At 43.2% G+C, this 24371-nt stretch overlaps 1 protein-coding gene across 2 annotated transcripts; it reads right to left on the bottom strand.

Moving 5' to 3' along the window:
- Positions 1-690: 690 nt before the first annotated feature.
- Positions 691-16405, bottom strand: ARPC1A (actin related protein 2/3 complex subunit 1A). 2 transcript variants are annotated; one of them, XM_064390985.1, is made up of 10 exons: positions 16247-16405; positions 13008-13089; positions 12168-12272; positions 9509-9731; positions 7782-7889; positions 4746-4958; positions 3511-3586; positions 3142-3335; positions 2158-2248; positions 691-1073 (listed from the first exon to the last, which is right to left on the bottom strand). In XM_064390985.1, the coding sequence occupies exons 2-10, from the start codon at positions 13069-13071 to the stop codon at positions 1035-1037; spliced, it is 1113 nt and encodes a 370-aa protein (XP_064247055.1). In that variant the 5' UTR covers positions 13072-13089; positions 16247-16405; the 3' UTR covers positions 691-1034. The 2 variants fall into 2 exon arrangements, with proteins under 2 accessions (XP_064247055.1, XP_064247056.1); XM_064390986.1 differs by having other exon boundaries at positions 13008-13112; positions 16247-16392.
- Between the last annotated feature and the right edge of the window lie 7966 nt (positions 16406-24371).

Genomic DNA, 24371 nt, shown 5'->3' with positions numbered 1-24371 from the left:
TGAGTTGAGAGCCCATCTCTAACAGGACACAGAATCCTAGAACCACTGAGGGTGGAAGAAACCTCCCAAATTCATCAAGTCCAACCTGTGACCAATCCCCACCTTGCCATCCAGCTCAGAGCACTGAGTGCCACATCCAGTCACTCCTTGAACACCTCCAGGGATGGTGATTCCCCAGCTTTGAAGTTTCATGGACTTACCAAGAGATTTGCTTTTAATTTGTGTTTCCCAGACGAGGCTCAGCAGATTTTTGCCTCACCTTCCACACAGAGCTTTCCATCCTGTCCCCCAGGCACTGCTCTGGGAGCAGGCTTGGGACCAATCCCAAAGGCAACTACAAATAATTCTGGTCACTCACCTTTGGAAAAATGACACCCACTGAGCAGACAACAAAAAAGACATTCAGGTTAATTTGCTGTTGTTATGGATTAAATGCAAGGCAGACACAATGAAGAGCAGTAGGATAAAATCATTCATCCTCCAAAATTGTCACCTCAAGGGAAGAATTCCCCTGGAAGCAGCTCATCTGAATCTTCACATCCAGGTCATCAGAACTCCAGGTCTGTCACTTTAGAATCTTTCAGTTAAGATGAACTTCTCCCGCTTTAAGGCCATAAAATATCAGTGCAGGGTTTTCCCCACTCTGTCCTTAACACCCCTTTTTGAATCAATAAACATCAAAACAAAGAATCAGTTTTTTTCTTTTTTATTATTATTATTATTTCTAGCAGACAATTTACATAAAATTCCCCTTTTAAGTTAGTGATTCATAACTTCCTGCAATAAACTACTTAAGGAGCAGCTTTGGTAAAAGAATGGAATGAAACAACCAACCAAAAAAAAAAAAGAACAATCACAGCTGATTTTGAAACCAACACAATTCACCAAATTTAGGTTCAAAAGAAAATCTGCCAAGCTGTATTTTCTCAGTGTTTCCAAATATTTCACCTTCCTCCTCCCTTTTCAGGTTTGTGCAGATGTGGGAGCTGCATTCTGTCAAGCAGTTTGTCCTGCTAGATCATGGAAATCCACCTTTACATGATTCGTAGCCCTTGGATGGAGGACTCTAAAGTCTTGAAGGAGAGAAAAAAAATCTTAATTACAATCTGCTGCCATAGCCTGGGCTAAATAATTCAGTGTAAACGCTAAAAAAAAAAAAAGAAAAAAACATGAACATTTGAAATTAGACTCAGATATAGAATCCCAGAATGGTTTGGGTTGGAAGGGACCTTAAAGCTCATCTCATTCCAGCCCCTGCCGTGGCAGGGACACCTTCCACTGCCCCAGGGTGCTCCAAGCCCCATCCACCCTGGCCATGGACACTTCCAGGGATCCAGGGGCAGCCACAGCTGCTCTGGGCAACCTGACAGGGAAGAACTTCTTCTTTAAGTAAAGAATTTCTTCCTAATGCAAGAGCCAGAGACCACAACAGTCATTCCTTTTAAACTCAGGCATGTACAGGTCAATATTACAGACCTAAAACTGCACCAAAGCAGCTTAGAGATCACCTCAACTTCTTCTTTGACTCCTCTCCCCACCAGAGCACTCTGGCACCACAGAGCACAGACAATCTATTCTTTCCCTAAATCAGTCCCATAGCCCAGTTTTGGGAAGACCAACAGGGACCTCTGTTGGCCAGGCCTGAGCAAAGCAAGCATGGACATTAATACATCCTTTTAGGATTTTCAATATTGTATTTTCCAGCTGTTAGAGACAACTTCTTACTCCTTGGGTAAGTTAATTCTGAGACAGGACCATGTTCTGCAGCAGGGCAATGAGGAGAGCCCCATGGGATGGGAGAAGGAAGAGGCAGGGGGTTGTGTTGTACAAATTGTTCCAGCTCAACTGAGGCTGAGCCTGGAGAATGAAAGAATTAAGGGGATTCCTACAGGGACATGAAGTAATTCTATTAAAAATAAGTCTGTATTAGCACCATCTGCTTAACAAACTGCATCTGCCTTTATGCAGATTCTTGGATCAGTTTTTCTTATGGACTTCACTAATGGTTTTGAATATTCCAGTCTGGATTTCCTGCTGCTACTAAAACCTGGCTTGGGGCTGAGCCCCAGGAGTTGATACTAGAGATTAAAAAAAATTTAAAAAAATCCACCACCCCAGCTAGTTCACATAAACATGGTAGTAAAAGCCCATTTTTACCTTAAAATCCCAGATGGTCATTGCTCCGTCGATGCCGGTGGTGCAGAATTTCCGACAGTCCCGTTTGTCTATCTCATAAATAGACACTTGGCTGCAAACAGAGAGTGAGAGCTCCAACACCCATTCCAGAGAGCCAGAAAACTGGGAAATTTGGGTTGAATTCTACTCCTACTCTTTGGATGGAGACATGACTATACCAGAGCCTACACTAGATTCTTGGTAGAATGCCTCAGAAAAATAAGCCAAGGAAAAGATGCTGAAAGCTCTTAAATGGCTTGGTGAGACAAAAGGTTTCCCTTGAATAAGGAGAAATTGCTCAACATCCCTGGGGATCACATAATTTTTTTTAATGCAAAGACATTTTACCCAATTAACCTGAATGAATCCTTTTGATTAACAGAATTGTGGAATGGTTTGGGGTGGAAGGAACATTAGAGCTCTTCCAGCCCCACTCCCTGCTATGGGCAGGGACACTTTCCACTATCCCAGGTTGCTCCACCCTGGACTTGAAAGCTTCCAGAGATGGGGCAGCCACAGCTTCTCTGGGCAACCAGGGCCTCCCCACCCTCACAGGGAAGGATTTTTCTGTATGTTTAACCTAAATTTGCCCTCTTTCAGCTTGAAAACAGTGATACATAATAAATAAATACACATGGCAGTAACATCTGAAATGGGAAGCTGGGATGTGAATTTCAGGTGGATTTTGCTGACTGGATTTTGCACAGTGCCACCAGCCTCTTGGGAACTACCCACATATTTGATAAGATAAGCTGTGTCCAAGGTACACAACACATTAACCACGAGCAAACAGCTGTAGCCATGTCAATGATTAACCAACACCCACCTAAATCCCAGAAAAACAGAGCTGCTAGGGAAAGACCACAAGGAATACCAGCTCACCCTTCTGGTGCAGCAAACCTAAGAGAGAACACTCCCACGCATGGGGAGCACTCCCTGGGCTGCTGCTGGCAGCAGGACACTCACGTTATACTGTTTTGGTGCAGTGTCTCCAGGGTGGTGTTGCGGTCTTCCGTGGTGGCTCTTTTGTCCATGTTGCGGAAGCGCTCCATGGCGGAGATGTTGCGCTGGATGCTCTGTTTGGGAATGTCGAGTTTGGAAACGAAGCTCAGCAAGCCACGGTCATCACAGTTGAAGAGCATGGGGCAGCAGTCGTGGCCCTGCAACCAAAGAGCCATCAGGAAACACCAGCTCAGCACTCCCAGCCTGCCCTTCCAACGCGCAGACAACAGGGCAGAGCTTGTTTAGTGATATTATTAACTGTGCAAAACATGGGGTTTTCTCCCCCTCCAAAACACGACAAAGCTCTGCAAGGAGGAAACAGCAGACACTTACAGCTGCCACCACGCTGTTCTCGGAGACAAAGGACACGCTCAGGAGTGGGAGGAACTCTGTTTTCAGCTGCGAAACCCTGAGCACAAGGACATTTGTTAGAGGGATTCACTGAAACCTCTCATTTTCGGCTCTAACAAAAAATAGGCACCGTTCCCACGCAAGGATTGTTGGAAAAGTCAAGGTAGCTCGGCTGTCCTGTGGTGACAACAGAAGGTTGTAATTTGTAATAAAAAGTTTCAGCCTAATGCAAGTGTGCTGCTAGATTTATAACAAAGCCAAGTATTCCAGGTGAAAGGCTAACATTACCAAAACTGTGTGTAAACAGGAGCAAGAGTTTAAAAGGAATAACCCCAAAAATATCTGTTTTGATGAATATATTAATTTCATTTGAATACAAAAAACACTTGAAATTTTGATGCTTGACATCTTTGCAGAGGCAAAAAGCCTTGATGTTCATTTAAGTCAACTTCTGCGACTTAATGACAAATAAAGAGAATTCTTAAACACTGCATAATAAATGGCATTCCCAGCCAGGTATTTATACAACTGTACTGATCAGAACCACAATTCAAAATTAATTCCAGAAATGCCTGGATGACCTCAGAGACTTCTGCTACCAAAACATATGGAGGATCTCATCCTTCCTGGCTGGAAAGCCAAGGACATTGCAAAGTTATGCAGATCAAAAGGTGGAGCAAAAGGAGCAATTGTTAGTAAAGTATTTTGTTGGACTGGAAGGTGTAAGTTGAAACCTTGCATGAGCACCATCTTAAGGACAGATGTTGAAATTAATATTTCATGAATATTTTCCAGATTCTGGTTAGAGATGTGGTCTTAGTGCTGCAGCGAGCATGTTTCTGGATTCTCTTTGAATTGGGAATACTGTCTGGAATATGTTGTATTGCAAATACTGTTTTGGAAAGGAAATATTGTTTCCCTGGTTACTCAGTGGAACTTACCTTTTTTCCTAAATGCCTCTTTTTTGACCCCAAAATAAATTTGCTATACTCTCACCAAGGAATTCTTACAAAGAATTTAAATTATACACTCTAAAATTCACAGAAACAAACCTTATTTATAGAATATTTATATAAGCCTCAAAGAGACCTGGAGCCTACAGTAAAACAGGCAACAGAGGCGCGAGCTCGCGAGCCCAATATTCCACAGGGAATCATTAAGGTTGGAAAAGACCTTTAGGATCCTCAGGCTCACAAGAGCAGCAAGGGGATACTCACATCATGTTTTTGGAGGCATCAGCCACTGACACGGTGCTGTCATGACTGACCCAGGCCAGGCGGTTGCCGCTGGCGGAGAAGCTCACGCTGTGCACCCACCCTCCGCTGCCTGCGCCCCCAAATTCCGACATCAGCTGCCCAAAAGGCATCTTGGAGCCCCAGGGTGTGCTGGCTGGCTTTTCATCCACTTCTTTAATGTAAGCAGAGAACACCCTGCAAATAAAAAGACATTGGTGTGAACAAAGAGAGAACAAAGCTCCTGGGAGCATGGGATGCGTTTCGTGTTGGAAGGAGAGAGATGTGTCCTGATTGTCCCAAAATAAAATATTTTGGTGTCTTTGAACAAGCCTGGAAGCAGCAGTACAAAGGGTGTAAAGCACACAGGTTTCTCATGAATGCTGTTCTTGTAGCCCTCTCCCTTTTTTCCAGAAGATGGCACAAAAACACACGTCAGTGCACTTTTCCCCATGCCAAGATTTCCCTTTCATCCTTTTGCGGTGCTAACAGCTCTCCAGAGTCAAGCTTTCAGCTAGAGAAAACCCAGGAATGGCACTGTATAATTAGAAGCTAATACAAACACCTACAAAATTACCCACTCTTTAAGAACATTCCTGTTTTAGCAGGATTTCAAAGAAAGAAATGTGATGTTCTAATGCCAGCAAAGGAGCTCTGAGCCACCTTCTTCCGGTTCACTATTGCAAAAATGCCTTGAAAACCTGAAATACTGCAATGCTTTCATAGATTTTTTTCCCAGCACTACAATTTTTAAGGTATGTTTAAATAGAAAGCCTCCCCCTTTCCTCAAATTCCTTCTGCATGATTCAGACATGCCACAATATGGTGTTCTTGACTGTTACCATGGAATTTAATGGGACGTCACAACCATAGGATTTGAGTCCATTGAACAGGAGGAGCAAGGCAGCTGCACCATGCTACTACCAGAGGGAAAAAAAATCAGTATAAATGAGAAACTATAATCAAATATTCATGGTTGCAGTCACACAAACATGAATTATTTTATAGTGAGTTGAGGAAAATGTAGCCTCCCTTTCCCTGTTTTTTATATCTTTTGTATGTGTGGGGTAAGCACTTCCAAAGGTACCTATATTCAGCTTATTTCAATAAAGCTGCTCATATGGAATGAGAAGGGTTTAACTGCAGCTATATTAGGTACAGATTTTCAGGGAATTAAGTATGGATATATATTTGGCTCTATTAGTTTAAATATAATCTAATGATAATCCTTTAAAAATCTGAATTTTATAGAGCTACCTAAAAGGATGGTCTCTTAATGTATGGAAGTAGGACAAGATGTTTAAAGCAACAGCCTTTGACACAAGGCAGGAAAATCATACCTAAGTAGGGAAGACCTTGAATTTAACTGTTACTTAAAAACATAAGAAGTCTTCCCCCTTATTAAAGTCTCCCTGTCTTTTAAAACTAAAATCACCTCAACTTGAAGGCCCCAGCCTTCAAAGAATGTTGGGAAATGACTTTCACTCCCTCAGCAAGACCATAAAATCATACTTATGTGCTGCTCATAGCTACAGATACATACAGATACATATGTATTTCAGATAAATACAAGGGGAGCTCATTTATCTTGGCCAAGCACCAAAAACCTCTGCTGAATACCCAGCAATTTGCAGCCTCCTGCTCTTCATTCATTCCTTCCCCAAAATGTTTCCCACTTAGATGCTTATTACGTGGCAGTGGCTCTGGCAGTCCACTTCATAATTTCCATCAGAACAGGTGCACACTTCAGGTATCTTTTTATTTTTAATATGGAACTGAAAGGAGAACTGGAATTCTAGAGATCTGTACTCGTCATTTACATAAGAGAATAGTTTTTCATGGATTGGGGGAAGAAACAGAATCCTAGAATCCATGAATGGTTTGGGTTGGACACACACACAGATTTCAGGTGACCTATGTAAAAATCCTGAGTCCTTTATGAAAACAAATTAAAAAACTTCCACATGTGAAAAGTAGCTGCTTCTGTTTCACATCACCTATTTTGTGACAGGAAGTGAATACATACAGTTTATGTAATTTAAACTGTAAATAAGGCAGGAAAGAGGAGACAACTCTCCTCTCTTTCCCAGCTTCCATATAACATCTCTCCTTACATGAAAAGGTATCAAAGGATGGGGTTTAGATGTGAGGGTTTCATTCTGAAATAAGGAATGCAATAGTCAGTCCCACCTCCCCCTCCCACTCCTCCTTAGTCATTTTTAGTGCACACTTTGAAGCTTAAAAATTGCCCTATTACATAAAGAATTTAAGAAAAGAAGCTTTCATTATCATTCAAGGTACAAGTGATTAAGTCAATGTGGATTCAAGTCAGGCCCTGCAGACTCCCCATGCAGACTTCCCTGCAGTGACCCCAATCACTCAGCACAGAGCAGTTTGCAGGGCCCATCCCTCACACTCTAATTTCACAATCAGCTGCAAAGTCTCTCCCATCCATCTCTCACACCAATCTGCCTTCAACAGCTTTTTTTTTTTTTTTTAATGGTCTCCAAAATTCTCTTCTATTGTGTTGAGTTGCAGGTGGATCAAATGTTTGGCTCCCCACAGGCAAAGGGGAGGAAACAAGGAACTCAGAGAAAAAAAGATGGGATAACACCTTTGGAAATGACCAGTTACTCTGAATTTTGGAACTGCACCATTAGGGTATTGCTTTTTGAACTCTTAATTAGCAGTGTTGGTGTTCTATAAGGTAACACCTGCTAATCCAACTTGAGCCTAACGAGCAGTTCTCAGCCTAAATGCTGTGTAATGCTGGCAAGGAACCCAGCAATCCCCCAAATTCAGGTGAGTCCCCAGCAGATCCATGCTGCCTGTGCAAAGTCAGGACACAGCAGCACCAAAGCCAAGGTTTCTCAAGCTGGTGATTTTATTTTGGTACCAACAACAGTACACAATGAGCCACCTTCTACTCTAACACCAAGTGCAAATACCTGATCAACATGCTCAAACTATTGATTTGATCCAGTAACCCACACTGTAGATAAATGTTTTAGTTTCTCTCACCTGCACTTGAAGTCACAGGATCCTGCAGCCAGCAGGACATTGTTGGGGTGCCAGTCCAGGCTGAGGACAGTGGAACGAATGGGCTTTTTAATGTGTTTGCTCACCCACCTAAAACAAAATCAAACCAAAACAAGACATAAAATTTATATGAACATATTTTACCTGATTCCCACAAATTCATGAAGCATTCCTCAAAAAGATCATTCTCTGTCAATGACTAAACACATCAGTTTTAGAAAAAAACTTCATGTCCAAATCTTTTACATTCTCCTGTGCAATCTGTGAACTTTATGGTTAGCTTAATTAAACTTTCAAATATTATGAACAAGCTCATTAAATATGTATCTCCTCAGCTAAGTCCTACTCCCCTTCAAACTGATTTTTATAATGCATTAGATGGAATTCTTTGATGTGAATTTTGCACAGGAATTACCAGGTCTCTTCCCCCAGTGAAGCACGACTACTTTCATGGATCACCAAGCACAAGTCCTTCTCCAGTCCTTCCAAAGAATTTTATACTCACATCTCTTGCCTATTGACTTTTCTACTGTTTAACAATACAATAACTATAAAACACAACAAGAAAATGGGGGGACTGCCAATGACCCAAGCAGGGCATTCATCTCAATTATCTGCAGTGCAGTGCAAAGTGGTCCTGCTGCTGAATTCATCAATAGTGGCCTAAATATGTCTCAGCAGATTTGGTTTATCTGAACTATTCACAAACCAGTAATGAAATCTATTATCCACTTGATGGCCTTTGGGATGATGGTGCTTTTTCTCTGATTTTACTTTTATCAAGCACAAGTTTTAAGGCTCACAATTTACAAATTATATTTCTTTAGCACATGGAGTCTTGATTCTTTTGCAGACAAGAAAGGCAGAGAAAAAATATTGATAAGTGAATATACTGGAAAGCATAAAAGTCTAAGACAATCTTTAAAATGTATTTTGCAGATGGTGCCATTGTTTTTTCATCTCCACATGGCAGACTGCACACAGAACACCTGTGTTTTTGTGCCTGGTTATGCAACCCAAAGTAAAAGACACCCCACACACTGATTTCAGCTACACATGATACAGCAAATGTAGCTCCAACACGTGCAGCTGCAAAGGGAGAAGACCAGAAGCTTTAAGTTTAGATGCTAAAATGAGAAAAATGTAAATGGTGGAAATATCTTTGTGATATTCCTATGTGAAATCTATAAACTGTGGTAGAAGTACATGACAAAACGCAGAACAGGTCAATGACAAGTTCAAACATCTTCTAATAGATCACCCTGGAGATGTGACAGAATGACAAGAAATGGCCCAAAATAATAGATACAGAAGAAAGACTCCAGTGAAGATTTCTTCATTCATTCTGGCACAAAGAGGGGGAAGAAAATATTTCTCTTTTTTCAACCACAGAGTTGTAGTAAGGAAATCTTTACTCTGCAGAAATTCTTGCACTTGCAGAAAAGAAACATATGTTTATGGCAGTCTGGCAGAACACATCCACACTAACTTGCACTGTCTGAAAATAGGCAAAGTCAAAGGCCTTTAGGTGCTACAGCAGAGTGAAGAGAGAATAACATTTATTCCCCAAATGTTAAAGTCCACAAAAGAACTGATGGGGCCATCCCTCAACATTTCCTGAATATTTCAGGAATTAATAAAACTCAGTTACCAGCATTAAACAACATCAGCATTCCCATGCCGACCTTAAAGACACAAAACCAGCTCACCAGTCATTTTCAGACTCAAAGTAGCACACGGATATGAGCCGAGCCCCACTGCCCACAGCAAACTTGTTCTCCAAGGGGGACCACTTGACGAAGGTGGCGGCGCGGTTGATGCGGAGGATGACGAGGGTGGGTTTCCACACGCCGTCCTTCTGGCTCCACACGTAGGCGTTGCGGTCGGCGCCGCACGTCACGATGCGGTCGCTTTTGGGGGCCCAGTCAATGCCTGCCAGTGAAGGGTCACAGGAAGTAATTTTGTCCTTTACATTAAGGGAGAACAGAGATCACCTCACAGCTCTCTGTCACACAATCCCAGAATTGTTTGTGGTGGAAAGGGCCCTAAAGATCGTCCAGTTCCAACTTTGTGCTAATGCCCATTCGCTATCCCAGGTTGCTCCAAGCCCCATCCACTTGGGCACTTCCTTGGACACTCCCAGGGATTCAGGGGCAGCCTCAGCTTCTCCAGGCAATCTGAGCCAGGGCCTCACCAACCTCACAGGAAGAATTTTGCCATATCTAACCTAAATTTCCCCTCTTTCAGTCTGAAGCCATTCCTCCTTGCTGTCACTGCAGTTCCTGACGAACTGATCACTGGCACAGTTATTACTGTTATGTCATTCCCTTTCATCTCTTATTCTCCAGGAGCTATTTCAAGCTGTTAAGGATACTTGTTTCTCCCTCTAGCTTTCATCAAAACTGCAGATCCCAATTTCCAGATGCCAGGGATTTGCTGGCTGGGGAAGCTCCGAGGGCTGGCCAACAGGTGGAGCTCTGCAGACCGGCCAAGGCCTGTCCACCAGCACCCTCCAAACCTCTGACTTGTGCAAGATCCCTCTCAACAGCTGAAACTCAGCAATTCTAAAACTGCACAACCTCTTAACAACATTTTGTGCTTGCTGCCAGACTGCAGCCATGATCTAAAGTTTAGACAACAAGGCTTTTTGGTTAGCTGTTATCAATCTTTATGCACTGACACAATGTTTACATTTTTTCCATGCCTATTTAATCTGTGCCACAAGAAAGGTTTACCAAGAAAAAAATAACACATTCAAAGAATAAAATAAAACCTTTGATAAAGCTGTCATTGCTTCTTTCCTCTCCCAGGCAATGAAGAATGTTCCCAACTGGAAAATCTTATGGGAACATTATTTTTCATCTTTTCTCTAGCATCCTTTGGGATGCAGTCCTCAACTCTCCTGCCACAAATTATGTATCAGTGGTTTTTCCTTACTACATTCAGTATTAAAAACATCTCTTAAACTCACAAACTGAAAGTGGGATAAAAGCTGTGGAAACAATTTGTACTAATGCTACTATATTATATTGTTTAATTCAAAATAGGTTTATGCTTAAAAAGGGAAGAGCTTGGTAGCCTGAAGCTACAGTTACAGGAGTTCTAGCACTGCCTTTGAAAGAGGGACCATCCTGTCTCTCTTTCTTCCTCCTGCCCACCACATCCTCTCACCAGCCCTGGTGCTGCTCTGACTTAGGCCAAGTTCAGATTTTCAGCTCAGCAGAAACCAAGCTCTTCCTGTGAGTGAGCAGAGGCAGCTCCCCACAAACCTGAGCCACGAGAGGACCTTGTCCCCTGTGATCAGGAGCTGCAGTGGCAGCAGCTGACTCACTCCTGTCAGGGGTTACAAGCAGTTTGATCAGTGGCTCTCCTGTGTGTAACCACAGCTTAACTCCTCTCTTTACAACCACCACAGTGTTTGGCACTCCAAAGGTGCACACTGGGCAGGAAAGCAGGGAGAGCTCTTCTCCCAAGTCATGAATATTGGGCTTCTAACACTAACAGGTACAAGAAGAATGTCTTAATGGGGACACACCTAATTTGTAAATGCAGCCTAAGTGACTCTTCACAAAGAAGCAGAGATAGTTGCACTCTTTGACAGCAAGAATTGGAAAAATTGAATAAAGTTCCTGCAAAATGCTGTTGGATTGACACTTCTGCCCATTAGTGAGCTGAGAAGAGAATTTGCTGCTTTGGGCATGTGCTTGTATTAATTATTTTCATTTCCTTAAGAGATAAAGCCATTTAAAAAATACCACTATGAAAAAAACTCAAAACCAACCCAGTAATATAAAAGACTGCCACAGAATAATCACATTTTTTAAAATAACACCTTGTGCCTCAATGTGGCAGCTCTTCTTAATTTGCATTGTGGATGTACAGAGCCTGCAATAAATGTGCTCACTGATGGTCTAAGTCTAGGACTGACCACTTCATATGTTTATACACTGTTTAAAAAAGGGTATTTATTGTTGTTGGAAACCACAAAGCAATTCCACAGTCGCATACTGGATGAAATTTTAGTACTAGCACTTGAAAGAGAACAGCATGCATCACTGTGACACAAGCAGATTACTTCAGCAGACTGAAAATGTGTTCTCATTATGTCATTAGGGATGAAAAATAAGCCCTAGATAAGAAAAAATGGCTCAGTAACTCCACTGTAATGTCTGGAAATGAGATAGAGCTTTTCTTCCTAACATTCACTGCATGCAGTTCAGAAAACTGCTGCAAGGCTCTGTCTAAGTGGGAATACCAACCTATAAAAAGATCTATTTACTCCACACTTGCAGATCTCCTGTTCAGAATCTCAACTGGGGAAAACGGGAGGGGTTGGAAAAATTCATGTGTGGCTCAGCACAATCTCACCTGTAATGTGTCCATTGTGTTCCTTCAGCTCGTGAGCCTTCACCCACTGGTTCCCACTCTTCTTGTAGATGTGCACTTCATGGTTATTAGGGCTAATGGCAATCTCTTGAAAGAAGAAATAAAACAATCCAATTGTACAGAAGGCTTTTTAATAGCAAATGCTATATTTGGAAAGACTTTTCCCATCTAAAATCTCTATTTACAATTTTGAGAGCATTACATGGGCTTTGTAAATGAAGGGCCAAAATCCCTGGAAAATCTCCAATAATTATAAAAAAAAGAATCATGGAATGGTTTGGGTTGGAAGGCATCTTTAAGATCTTGCAGTTCAAACCTCCTGCCATGGACAGGGACACCTTCCACTATCCCAAGGTGCTCCAAGCACCATCCAACCTGGCCTTGGGCACTTCCAGGCACAGCTTCTCTGGGAATCTGTGGGAAGAATTTCTTCCCAAAATCCCACCTAACCCTGCCCACTGGCAGTTTGATATTGGTACACATTCCATGGCCATGAGCACTCTGCACAGGAAGACAACACATTTGGAACACAACAATCCACATTATATAGAAAACCTGGCCAAGAGGCAAAGCTTTGTGGAACACCAGGAAGACTCAATGACCTCCTATGCCAGAGTTCAAACAACAGGCTTAGAAATGCTCAGGTTTGGAAGACTTGTGCTTTTTGGATCAGAAATAGAACATTTAAAATGTAGAACTGTGTATCTGATCACACCTTCCATAAACATGACCCAGAACATCACAAGATCAAAAACTGACAGCAGAAAGAAAACAGCAATTGAAAAAAAGATCAATTAAAAATGAAAATGAACTATTACTTACGAGTCCGGTCTCTGTTCCAGGCATGGCAGGTGATTGGCTCCAGCAGGAACTGATGCAGAGACATTCCGAGTTAAAGAGGTTCCTATGTTGCAAAAAGTGAAAAGGCTGAAAGGTGTAAAATTCAAAACAAAGCACTTCAAAATGAGAGAATTAATAAAACCAAGCTGATCTTCAGCATTTACCAAGCATCTTTCAGTGCAGTGTTACAATTCATTTACAGATCATGACTTAAAGCCGATAAGGCTGCTCAAGAGCTGCCTGTGTCACACCCCCAGACACTTTCAGCAGGGTGATGGATTTGCATTGTCCTGCTTACATTAGCTAACTGCAGCTGCCCTGAAAGCCAGACACACTTGCTTCTTTGGGTATCCTCACAGACAAGAGAGCAGGTCCTCAAGGAATCTAATAAACCTATTAATTGTACTATGGAAATAGAACAATTAAAAAAATAAATATCTAGGACAAAGGTCAGTGAACTGATTCTAAAGCCTGACCTGCATCCAGGCTCACAGGCAGCGCTACAACAAAATCTTTTTTTTTCAGGAAGTCAAACTGATGTGTAACTGTGATCTGCTGATATATTATTTCATAAAACCATTTATATGCATCCTAGGGAAAAATTCCTATGATTAGTAATTAACTAATTAGTAATTTCTCCAAATTAATTCTAGCACTGAACTATTTGATAATCAGGCTTTTGCCCCATGAAACTCAAACACTAAAGCTGAATCATTACACTTTGTGAGTATTTTGTTTAAAAAAGGCTAAATACCTACTTTTTTCTTTTCACTGATGGCTGTTACAAGAGGCAGTGCTGAAAATCTGTAATTGGAGGCACATCCACCCACAAACACAAAGTTGTTTAAAATGTTTTTATTATATTATCTTCCATCCATTTATGCTGGTTTGGTTAATACAGGACATGGAATAGTATATTTTTGAAATGAAAATATTTTAGACATTGAAGTATTTTAGATACCAAAATATTTTAGGTATTAATATATGGTATTCTATGTTCTGTATTAACCAGAGCAGTGTAAATGGATGGAAGGTAACACTATAAAAACTCAAGGTCACCTGTAATAATGAAAATGTGCACAGTTCAACACATCCAGCTTGGACTTGTCAATTCCTTTGGTATATTCCACTGATTTTCACAGCAATTTATCACTGCCTGATGGATCAAAGCACTTTTACCCCCACATATTCCTCTCAAAAGAACTATCTCCGTGATGTCATTCCAAGAGATCCACACCCATCACAGCCTGGAATTACAACATACCCAAGTATGGCCATGTTAGCAGAGGGTGGAGACTTCAGGACAAGGTAGGAATTTGGAAGCAAACAGGAAATGAATGGCAATCCAACAGAAACTTGGGAGTGAAAGAAGGATGAGTCTGTTCTTAGGGAGCCCCAGGAATTACTATCACACCATCAGTTTAACAAATACCTTGAAAGTGCTGGATCTTGGAGCAGAGGTGAGACAGTATTTCACCAATGCAAGTAGCTGAGAGACTTTTTATTTTATTTAAGGAAATCGAGCACTGTTATTCTAAAAATATGCAAATTATGGGTGCACTTCAAATGTTCTTGAAATACAACTCTTACCAATACGAGCTTTTAGTCCAGCTCATAATTATAACCAGCACGATTTTCACAGTTCTTATAATAATCACATTCCACCAATCAAATGACATATTAAATACACACAGTCCTAGGCAAAATAATTAATTTTTTTTTGTTAATGTGAAAATGTTGATGTATCAGGGTTACCTCTGCCCTTGGCCATCCATCACCTGAGATTCCACGTGTGGAAGCAAAACACAACTGCAAAGTGCTTTTTCCAGGATCTTGCTTTAGCTCCTGCCAACATTCAGTAGCAGCACATTTCCATATACAGGAAAAGTTCAAGAGCTGTTCCACCACCAAGGAATGCTCAGCCTTTGCTACTCTTTCCGAAATAAAATGTAAAAATATCCAGTCTCCTCTCCCCAAGGAATGCAGCTATTTTGAAACACTTTCTAACACAACTGCAGTATTTTATTCACAGACTGGCATGACATATAAAACATGGTCCCACCCTAACTCCTAATTCAGGTATTTTCACTCCAAAACCTACCCAAAGGTGTACAGTCCATGCCTTCCCATTGACTGAATTACTTGAGCTCCATAACTGGTTACAAGAGACTTTTTTCCATTTTGGTTTGGTTACAAACCCATAAAACACAACAGTGATGATCACCTCAAAAAGCAGTGCTATTTCTGTCTCCTGATAGATACAGTGCTATGCTCTTTGGGAAGATAAAGCTTTAAGAAATTTTCCAGTTATATTTATTCCTTATGAATACACAGACAAAATCCAGCTCATATTTCACCAGGGAAAATGCTGCTGGCTTTATAATTGTTGATAACCTCAATGCCTTCCTGTCATCCAAACTCAGAATCTCACATGGGGAAGATACTGGTATGACTTTTTAACCAAGTACTTAATGCAGCTCTCCCTGAATTTTATTTCAAATGGAAAGCAACTGACTTTGAGTTTCAATAAAATATTTTAAAATAGAGAAAAAAAAAAAGGAAATCTTGCAGCTTTGTAGAGCATTCTTTCAGTACAAGGCCTGAAAGGATCGAGGCTGGGATGTACAGCACTCAGCTGCTGTCACCTCTTCTGGGGTGAGAAATATGTGGTGAACGGTACTTGCCCATTCCTGGACAAGCAGCCAGCCAGGGCTCAGAAGTGCACACAGAACGTGTGCGTGTGACAGCGAGAAAGGGATCTTTTGAATCCCTTCCCACCCTACACCACTCCCAAACACCTGGAAGCCAAGCACCTGCGGGGAAGGCCAGCCTCCCAGCACTGTCACAGCCTCCCAGCACTGTCACTCCCTCCCGAGGCGCCCAGCGCGGATCTCCCGGGGGATGGCTCATCCCGGGCACCTCCTGGCACAAGGCACCGCCGGCAGGATAAAGCCGCCGGGATGGGCACGGATTGTAAACCGGGCCCTGCCAGCACAGGGCACGGCGGGGAATACGGGGGGCACAGCGGGGGAAACGTGAGGCACCTCCTCAGGCTCGCCTCTCCCCGGCCCTCAGGGCGGGCGGCGCGCACCGCCTCGCCCTCAGCGCGGCGTCCCCAGCCCCTCGGGGCAGCGGTGCTGCGGCGCCTCCCCCCCGCGCTCCCCTCAGCCCGGCGGGCCCGCAGGCTCCCGCCGCCCATCGCTGCCGCGGCCGGGACTCACCTGAGGCAGCGGCGGCGGAGCGGGACTCGCGGACTCTGGGCAGTCAACGCGACTCCGCTCCGGCGGCGGGAGAGGCCGAGCGGGCCCGGCGCTGACACGGGCGGCAGGAAACGCGCTCGGCGCCTGCGCCGCCCGCCCGCCCCACACAAAGGGCGGAGCGGCGCCTGCGCGGCCCCTCAGGGCGGGGCGGCCGGAGCGGGGAGCGGCAAGGTGAGGGGAGGAATTTACCGTCGTGAAATGCGGTTGGCAGTGCCCGCCCGCCATTGTGTGCCCCAAGTCACATCAGCCGAGCGGCTCTTAAACGCCTCCGGGGGTGGTGAGTCCACCACTAAGCGGGGTAAGCTGTTCCAATGTCTGACCACCCAAACAGTAAAAAAAAAAAAAAAAAAAAAAAAATTATAACATCTAACTTGACTCTCCAGTGACTCAACGTGAGGCCATTTCCTTCAGTTCTGTCACTGCAGGCACGGTAGAAGAGGCTCGATCCCTCCTCAATACACTCTCCTTTCAGATCTGCTGCTGTAGTCAGCCTGGAGGACAAGGGAAGAAAACAAAAATAAAATAAAAAAAGAAGGTATTTCCCCCTTTCCGGTTGTTTCTCTGAGGAGAAAAAAAACAAAGGTGTGGTTATTAATTGTTCCCAGTAGATGACTCCCAAAATACAGAGGTGCCGCAATGCAGGACATACATGGGATTGGGGTCCCAAACAGCAGCACTCATAACCCACCCTACAGGACACAGCACAGAGAATCTACTGGTGTAGTCACCCATATGATGGAGACAAAATGCCACAAATATGACAGCAAATAAACCCACACTGAGTCTCCGTGAGACTAACCAAACCCAGTTCCCTCAGCCATGGCTTTTAAGGTTTTCTAGAACTTTCATGAACCTTTTGCCCTCCTCTGGACACACTCCAGCACCTCAATGTCCAAAACTGAACTCATCACTCAAGGTGTGGTGTCACCAATGCTGAGTACAGGGGGACAATCTCTGCCCTGGTCCTGCTGGCCACCCTGTCCCTGGTACAGGGAAAGATGGCATTGCAGGGGACAGGGCTGCTCTGGAGCCACGCTGGGAGAGCTGGGGAGCTGTTCAGCCTGGAGAACAGAAGATCCAGGGAAATCTTAGAGCCCCTTCCAGGACCTAAAAGAGCTCCAAGAGAGCTGGGGAGGGACTTTGGATAAGGGATGGAGGGATACAACACAGGGAATGGCTTCAAACTGAAAGAGGGCGAGATTAGATGGAATACTGGGGAGAAATTCTTCCCTGTGAGGGTGGGGAGGCCCTGGCACACATTCCCAGAGAAGCTGTGGCTGCCCCTGGATCCCTGGAAGTGTCCAAGGCCAGGTTGGACGGGGCTTGGAGCAGCTTGGGACAGTGGAAGGTGTCCCTGCCCATGGCAGAGGGGTGGAACTGGATGAGCTTTAAGGTCCCTTCCAACCAAAACCATTCCATGATTCTATGATTGAGGACTGGAATATCAAAATATGTTCATGAGCAATAATTTGCCCTACTCTTAATCCCCTTGAGGAATTGCCTTCTCTTTGGAGTCTCATGGTTTGTCTCCTTCAAACTTGTGAGACTTTGTGAAGTGCAGCAACAATGAACAAAAAAGTCTGGGGGAATGGGGAGAGATAAATGAGTCCCAGATATCCTGAGGAGCAATAGAGTAGTGAGTTTAATTTCAAGTCTGAGAGAAAATAAACAATTTATAAGCATCTCAAAGGAAAAAAGAAGGTGAATGCTGGCCAGTATGGCTTTGTCAGGAATGAATTGAGCCAATCTAATTTCCTCTTCTGGCAGCATAACAAGGATTGCAGATAAGGGCAAAGCAATGTATGTCATATATCTTGATTTTAAGTAGGGCTTCTGACACTGGCTTGCAGGATATTCTAATAATAAACTGGGAAACCAGTCTAGATGATACTGCTCTAAAGGAGTTGCAAAACTGGTTGAGGGAAGAAGTACTTAATATCAGTGCTTGTACAGGGAATTACCTGTGCATTACTCATCTGTGATGCAATAATGCAATTACTGCATCTGAAGCTGAGATCAGGTTCAGAATAAACACAGTGGCAGAACCAGGGTTCAGAACGGGAGCTCTGTGGTAAAAATGGGATGTGGTTGAGCAGCAGGGGCACTGCTGTTCACTCCAGCACCATCAGCCTCAGATTTACCCCTCTGGGAATGGGGCAGCTGAGCTGCAGGGAAGGGTGCAGGGGCTGCTGAGGGTCAGAAGCTGAATAGCAACAAAAAGTTTCTTTTTGCAGATGTGGTCAACACCGCACAGCCTCATGTGGGTAAAAAAATCTGAGTAACACACACAAAGGAATCCTGCTCTGCTGAGCTGCATTAGAAGAGCACTAAGAGTCCTGTGCACCAGAGAAATGTGGGTGATTTGGGGGAAAAGTGGCAATAATGATCAGGGTCTTGGAACACATGACTTGAGCTGAGCCTGTTGAGAGGACAGAAAACTGAGGGAAGATGTGCATGGTCTTGGAATAGATGAAAGGCTGCTGCTCTGAGGAAAGGAACAATTTGTTCTCTTATGTCCACACAGAAGTTGTAAACTGAGGTATCAACGAGGCAGATCTGGGTAAAAAATTCCCAGTGATTGCTTTGAAGTAGTGAAGCCCTGTGTTAGGAACTGATCTGACAGGAGGGAGGGCTGCTCTGAGAAGTTTTTAAGAATGGATCCCAAATATTTGTCAGGATGGCAGAAGTGCAGTACAAGGTTCTGTATTCAGGAAGATGAGAGTGGATGGCCTCTGCCAGTGGTCCTGTGGCTCTGTGGCTGCAAGATGTGTAATCAGTGCAGCCCTTAGTAGTTTTACAATAAACCTGCCTCTGCTGCAGGGATTAAAGACACGCAACTAGGCTGAGCAGAGTTACATAACAGCAACAAAATCAACAAAATTACATTTTAAGTACGGTTTTATGTTTACAAAATAACTTCCACCAGATGGAGGGGGAGCATCTAAATGAGGGGCTCTGCAGAGGTTTTAAGCATTAAAAGCTAAGACCCTGTCTCCAGTGAAGCTTCCCAAAGAATTTTCCACCACTGCTCCTGCTGTGGTGCTGATACAATTGCTCTGTGCTAATCCAGGAAGGATGCTGATGTTTTTGAGATTACAGCCTCACAAGCAAGGCTGAACTGATCTTAGTGAAAGTGGTTTAGATGCAATCTGACCTTAAGGTATATATGAAAAAAAAAGATTTAAACTGGGACATCCTCATTCAGCTACAGGGTAGCAGCTAGTAAGAAAGAGATCTTCTGGAAGCAGGCTGTTACATACACAAACAGGTGAATGAAAGAAAATGCTTTGAGTGCATTCTAGGTGTGCATTGCCACGGGAGCTGTTTTTGCCTCTTGTTGAATTCGCTTGTTTGAATTTGCTCTTTCTGTGCTCTCTACCCTCCTGTTGTGATGCCTTACATCTTGAGGTTGAGCAGAATATGATGTTCTGCCTTCTCACTGTGAAAAATACAAGTTTTTCCCCATACAATAAGCCTTAATAAGACTATGAATACAGGCTATTGATGAGAAGAATTATTTGCAAGAGATGACTTGGATCACATCTCCCATCCTTGACTTGAAAAATCTTAAATCTCTGTTAGCACAGATCCATCACAAAGTGTTGGATGTGTTCCATCATTCCAGATATACCAGGGATGTATTATTTGCAAGGTTTTGAGTCTGACACACAGATATTTCTTTTCTGCAGATTCTTTCACACTTTTTATGTCTTCTTTTGAGAAAATATTTAGCCCTTACTGTGCATCCATTTGGGGACTAGAAGGATGCTGCTCCTTTTCCATTTCTGTTTTACCATTAGTGAAAACATCTGTACTATCCATTAGCTGTTCCAGGAGTACCTCTGTGCCTAAAGAGACTTGTGGAATATCTGTGTTCCCTTTTGCAGGGAACTGCATGAGTCAGCTGTTGTTGAGAGCACACCTATGTTTTCCTCATCTCCATCCCACACCCTTTTCTGCTCTAATAAATTCATGGCAGGTGGATTCAGACATGGGAGCTCCAGCTTCCCTGAGCCACTGGCACAGAGGAAGAGAACTGAGGCCTTGGATAACCTTCCCAGGAAGGAAAGCCTGAGACACAATGCCAGATGTGCAGTTTGTTTAGAGCCAATGGAGCCTCCCCATCTCCCTCTCCTCTGCATCTTCCCCTTCCTGTATGGACTTCCTTTATTTGGCCAAGCTCTGTTCCTGTAAGAAAATGGTTCCAGAAATGGTTTGATTTAGCAAGAGGAATCTTTGCACTGGAAAAATTGACCTGGAACATGTCTGATATTTGTGCATGGTGAAATCAAGGTGAGGAGAATGGGCATGACCCTGAAGAATGGAAGTTAATAAGTGTTTTATAAATGGTGTGTTCTTGTCTGTGCACACATCAGAGACTGTGCTTGAGAGCAGGAAGTGGTTGCACAGAAGGCAGAGGAGAACAATCCTTTGTAGAGAGTGAGGCACACATAGCAGAGACTGTCTCAAAAGGTGCATCCATGTCTAGGGATGCTGTCAGTATGAACTGAACGTGTGCTTCCTGCAGCTGGTGTTTTGGAGAGGGGAAGAAGCCCCTGGTGTGCACCAAGTGCCACTGTGTGATCACAGAACACATCAGGCTGGAAGGGACCTGTAGGAATCATCCAATCCAACTCCCAAGTGATGAAACAGTGAGCTGGGGCAGGGCAGACCTGCAGCCTCCTCACTTGCAGTTTATTCTGCATCTGTCCCATCTGGTTGGTTTTACAGCCATTTTTTGTGGAAGACCAGCTCCTTTAGAGACCTCTTGTTCTTGTGCAGAATTGTCAGTCTCTACACAGTGTTTCTGTTTGCTCTCTGGCTGTTTCCAGTTCCTCCATGTGAAGAGGAGCAGAAGGACAGTTGATGTGCCATTTTGAGGGTCAGAAATAGGACAGTGGTATCTACCCCAGGAATTTGAAGTTACTCGTGCTCTGGAGTTTTGTTGCAGTTGAAAAATAAAAGTCATGCTGCTGATGACAGCACACCTTCCAAATTCTCCTTTGTGCGTGTAGATCAGCTGCTGAGACCAGTGGCTTGTTCCTGCAGCATTCAGGCACCATAAAGATTCTGATGGATGAGTTCTGCACGGGGTGCAAAGTGCTGAAATTCCCTTGTGCTCCAGTGGGTTCAGAGTATCCCACATGCAGCTTTTCTGCCTAGCCTGGATTTCCTTGAATTCATGCATTCCCTTTGGGACATATTGGTTGTTAAATGAAAATGTTCCTTTTCAGGTATTTGTGCTGAATGTGGAAGCTATGTGCAGGAAAGAGTTTCATAGCTGCTCTGTTGGAATAATCTTTCTAATATATTTATACTTTTTTTTTTTTACTCTGGGGTTTCATAATGGTGGGTTTTTCCCCCCCTCCTCTCAGGGCTAACTGTTCTGCCTATTCCATCTTGACTTACAGGTCTTTTATTGCAATTTAATAGTTGTTCTTAATCTTTTCCAGGTGCACATAATGATCCTGCCCCTGACACAGATCTTTTGCCACACAGGAAGCCTGTGAGGAAGGTATGAAACAGATTGAGAGCACAGCTATTTATACAGATCATGGAAAGCTAGGATATGTAGATTTGAAATCTGTGTGTTACCTTCTGAGGAATTTTGCCGTATCTTTAATTTTATTGTGTTGTCACAGGCTGCCTTTCTGAAGGCTGGATCCAGAATTCACTGAAATCATTGGAAGTAATCCCTGACATTTTGGACCACTCTAGATCAGAGCATAAACCAGGTGGTGGGGTGCTTGTTTTGAACCACTGGACTAGACAAACTGTTATTAAATCCATAGTTTTGATTCTAATGACACTTTAGGCTTTTATTTCTACTTTTCAGTGGAAAGAAGGTGGCTGAGTGTGTGCTGTAGGTGGAGGGTAAAGACATTGTCTGAGCACACAGAAAGCACAAAGGTGGCAGAAGGCTCAGTGTCAGTCTGGGAGGAAATGCTGTGCATTAAATCCCCAGCTAGCTGTGATATTTGGGAAGTGCCAGTTGTCAGCACAGTGCCAAAGGAGCAATCTGCTCAGTGCTGGCAGCTCTGCTCTCCTCTGCCAATTCCAAATGCCACTGACTCGCTGGAGAGGGAACCCAGCCTACTCTTTGTTGGAGGGCTGATAGGTGTGAGGAGTGGAGTTGTGTAATAAGTGAAAGAAAGGACAAATCAAGAGGAAATGGAGGAATTCCTCAGGGTGCCATCTGTGATGCAGATTACCAGGGAGGCAGAGTGAAAGTGAATTTCTTCTTTTGTGGATTAATTCTGCCAGGCTGCAATCAGTGAGCTAACATGCATCCTGCCTTTCAAGATCATAAAAAGCAGTGCAAGTGCTGACATCTATTATTAACACTGCTTTCAAATCAGCACTGGAGAGAAATAATGGAATATATACCTGAAAGTTTCCAGCTACCACCATAAAGGGCAGAAAGGTGGGGAGGTGACTTACATCAGCCACAGCTTTTTTTGCTCCCTCATCACCTCCTCAGTGCTTGCTGATGATTTCCTTGTGCTCATTAGTAAAGTGTTGAAGGTCAGGCCCCAGCTTTCATGCAATAGTAAACAAACTGATTTTAGAGGGCAGAAAGAAGTCTTAGAGACCCAAAACATCTTTCCTATCTGCTGCTCTCTTCCATTCAGCTGCCAGAGATGATTTATGAATGACACAATGATATACCTCTGAGGCAGAAACAGACCCTGTTGTTTACCAAGTCCTGCAGTGCGCAACCATTTTTCTGAATTTCTGTTGGATTTGAGTTTATATACCAATATTATTTATTTCAAAGCTCTGCTGCAGTAGCAGCAGCTGGCTTTAGACCTGACTGAAGCTGTATCTGATTGCTTTCTCAACAAATATAGTCTCTGCTCAACAGTTTATGATATGGATGTGTCTTTTTATCTCATGGAAAGTATGAGCCCCACAGCTCATTTAGTGCTTACTGTTTACTGATATGAATCATTGGAGGACTGTTATTGTTGCTGCTGTAAAAATAATAATAATAATAATAAAAACACACTATGGAAGGAGAGTTCCAAAGGCTTTAATAGAAAAATTGCATTCTGCTAACAAAGGCTGCTCTTCAGCAAAACAGCATCATGTAAATGTGCCACAGTGTTCCAGAATGCTGCACAAGTTCAGTGCTATGTTGGTTTTATACAACAAATAAGTTTTAAACCCCCAATTTAGTGTGGCGGTAGAAGCTTACCTGCTTAAAATGCATCCTTTTATTATCAGTCAATTGGAGGGGAATGTATTGGTTGTATTTTTTTTATCCTATTCAAATAAAAGCCACATTTATGACTCAGTTTTTATAACCAGTGTGCCATAATTGCAGCTGAGAAGTGCTTCTTGGGTTATCAGTCCCTTCCAGAAGTTACACTCTTCTCCTTGGAAATGTTATCATGGGTGGTCTTGATGGAAAAGCACTGCAGACTCTAATGGGGAATGTTAAAGTGGCTCCATAAATCTGTGCACAAACTGAAGTGGCAGGTATGTTATTTCATTCTGCAGTCTGTAATGCAAGGAGGCTTCAAATTTCACTACAATGGATTTCACTGGGGGCTACAGTCCACAGAAGAAATCTGAGCACCATGGAAACAACTGTAAAACTCTGGTTTCAATGGAGGCAGAATTTTATGCTGTCCCTTTTAGGGTGGTTTTTCCCTCAGCAGTGTCTTAATTGTTCCACCAAATTTGTTTAAAGTCTCTTCATAAGCCTTGCTAGGAGTAAAGCTGGGCCAAGATGGTGCTTTTGTAAAAATCCTGCTATGAGTGTAATATTTTTAAAAACTAAGCTCTTCATGTTCCATAGAATTGTCAGACTTGCCTTATAGACCACTGATATTTATCCATTATTTGCCTAATCCTGGATTTCTTACCCAGAGTTAAGATTTAATGTTAAACCACACACACATAAACTCTCTGATGAGGTAGTTCTGTTTTCTCTGATGGACACTGAGTTCATCCTGCTGTCTCCATGACCTCTGCCTGCTCCTAGAGTTTTCCAGAGTGCTCACTGCCCTCCAGGTCAGCCTGCACTTCTTCCACTTCTCTCTGAGGTGAGCAGAGGCAGCACTTACAGCTCCTGCAGCCC

The sequence above is a fragment of the Passer domesticus genome, chromosome 15 (genome assembly GCF_036417665.1).
Source record: "Passer domesticus isolate bPasDom1 chromosome 15, bPasDom1.hap1, whole genome shotgun sequence".
NCBI lineage: Eukaryota > Metazoa > Chordata > Aves > Passeriformes > Passeridae > Passer > Passer domesticus.
Note: the sequence above shows the minus strand (reverse complement) of the source record. Positions and strands in the feature narration are given on the sequence as shown.